This window comes from Theropithecus gelada, chromosome X (assembly GCF_003255815.1).
Source record: "Theropithecus gelada isolate Dixy chromosome X, Tgel_1.0, whole genome shotgun sequence".
NCBI classification, from domain to species: Eukaryota; Metazoa; Chordata; class Mammalia; order Primates; family Cercopithecidae; genus Theropithecus; species Theropithecus gelada.
Genome location: NC_037689.1, coordinates 21,689,204 through 21,690,940, shown reverse-complemented (window position 1 = coordinate 21,690,940; position 1,737 = coordinate 21,689,204). Strand labels below are relative to the sequence as shown.

The window sequence follows — 1,737 nt, the reverse complement described above, 5'->3', positions numbered from 1 at the left end:
GAGAATCCTATTGGTCATCCAGACTCACCACTGTGCATTAGATCCATGCTCGTCACCAAGGCTAACCCAGTCCTTGATTCCAATCATGAACGGACAAACGTTTTCTAGATATTTAGGAAAAGTGAGGAAGATGCACAAATAGAACTAATTCTGGACGAGGGAAAAAAGGATATAATACAGGAAACAGAAGAAAACGTTACCAGAAAATACTCTCAGAGTTTAAGAAACACAAGAGGTTTATAAAATGAGAACAAGCTGTCATAGAGGGGAACAATCAGGGGACAGGCGAAAGTCCTTGGAAACTAGAAAAGTTACTGCAGAACTGAGGTAGCGCAGAGGTCTAATAGTGCCCAGTTCCCCGGGCCACCCATGGAACTCAGCGCACTCCCCCACCCCCACCACCTGTCAGAAGGCCCGCGCGGCTCCGCACCACCCCACGCCAACCCGACGGTGCACGCGCCTCCCCCAGTAACGGTCTCCACCGCCCACTTCGGGTCCCTCCGCAGAGCCCCCGACCACACCACCGCCTGGCTTGGAGGACCCCGCCCTCCGCCAGCCGCCGCCGTCGTCTACCATGGCGGTGCTCCGAGGCCCCCGCCGCCGCCGCCACTGCCCATGCCGATACCGCTACACGCTCCCGGCCCCTGGCGACCCCACCGCTTTTCCCCTCTTGCTCCCCGCGCCCGCGCTGCCCGCCCTGGACCCGCTGTCGCAGGTGCAACGGTACCACCACCCCAGCTGTGAGGCCGCCGTCAACACCCACATCACTCTGGAGCTCCACGCCTCCTACGTGTACCTGTCCATGGCCTCCTGCTTTGACGAGGACGACTCGGCCCTGGAGCACTTTGACCGCTACTTCCTGCGCCAGTCGCAGGAGAAAAGGGAGCACGCCCAGGAGCTGATGAGGCTGCAGAACCTGCGCGGTGGCCGCATCTGCCTTCACGACATCAGAAAGCCAGAGCGCCAAGGCTGGGAGAGCGGGCTGGAGGCCATGGAGTGTGCCTTCCACCTGGAGAAGAACATCAACCAGAGTCTCCTGGAGCTGCACCAGCTGGCCAAGCAGAACGGCGACCCCCAGCTCTGCGACTTCCTGGAGAACCACTTCCTGAACCAGCAGGCCAAGACCATCAAAGAGCTGGGTGGCTACCTGAGCAACCTGCGCAAGATGGGGGCCCCCCCGGAAGCAGGCCTGGCAGAGTACCTCTTTGACAAGCTCACCCTGGGCCGCAGCGAGAAAGACACTTGAGCCCAGAGGGGCCCCGCAGCCACGGGGTGCCTTCCCCGGGTACGGCCACCAGGCGGGGCGTCCATGTTGCCCTTTCAGAACGTTCTCTTCAGTTTTCTCCTCTGTTTTCCCGCTGTTGCCAATAAACTTACCTGTTCTCAAAGCAATAAAGGTGTCCAGCTGACGCGTGTCTGCAACACTCTCACCTTTTAGGAATCAGGGCACATCCCCATGCAGGTTTAAAGTAGGTATCCAGCAGTCTCTCCACTCAGCTCTGCCCCATCTGCATGCAGCTCAGGATCTGCGGGGGTGGAGGGGAAAGTATTCTATGGGTCCCTGGAAAACACATTAGTTTTCCCCTTATAAACTCTGAGGGCATGTGGGATGGGGTGGGGTGAGGTGGGGTAGGGTGGGGTGAGATGGGTGGGGTGGATGGGGTCGGGTGGGGTGTGCAGTCTTGGGCCATGGTATCTGTGGGTGCGTATGCATGGTAAGGTGTAAAGCATGGTTTG

At 58.8% G+C, this 1,737-nt stretch overlaps 1 protein-coding gene across 1 annotated transcript; it reads left to right on the top strand.

The window, feature by feature from the left end:
- Window positions 1–475: 475 nt before the first annotated feature.
- On the top strand, window positions 476–1,390 carry LOC112615366 (ferritin heavy polypeptide-like 17). The gene has a single exon (XM_025371957.1). The coding sequence runs from the start codon at window positions 575–577 to the stop codon at window positions 1,244–1,246; it is 672 nt and encodes a 223-aa protein (XP_025227742.1). The 5' UTR covers window positions 476–574; the 3' UTR covers window positions 1,247–1,390.
- The last annotated feature ends 347 nt before the right edge of the window (window positions 1,391–1,737 follow it).

Coding starts and splice junctions, on each gene's coding strand:
- LOC112615366 (XM_025371957.1), top strand. CDS start 575: ATGGCGGTGCTCCGAGGCCCCCGCCGCCGCCGCCACTGCCCATGCCGA.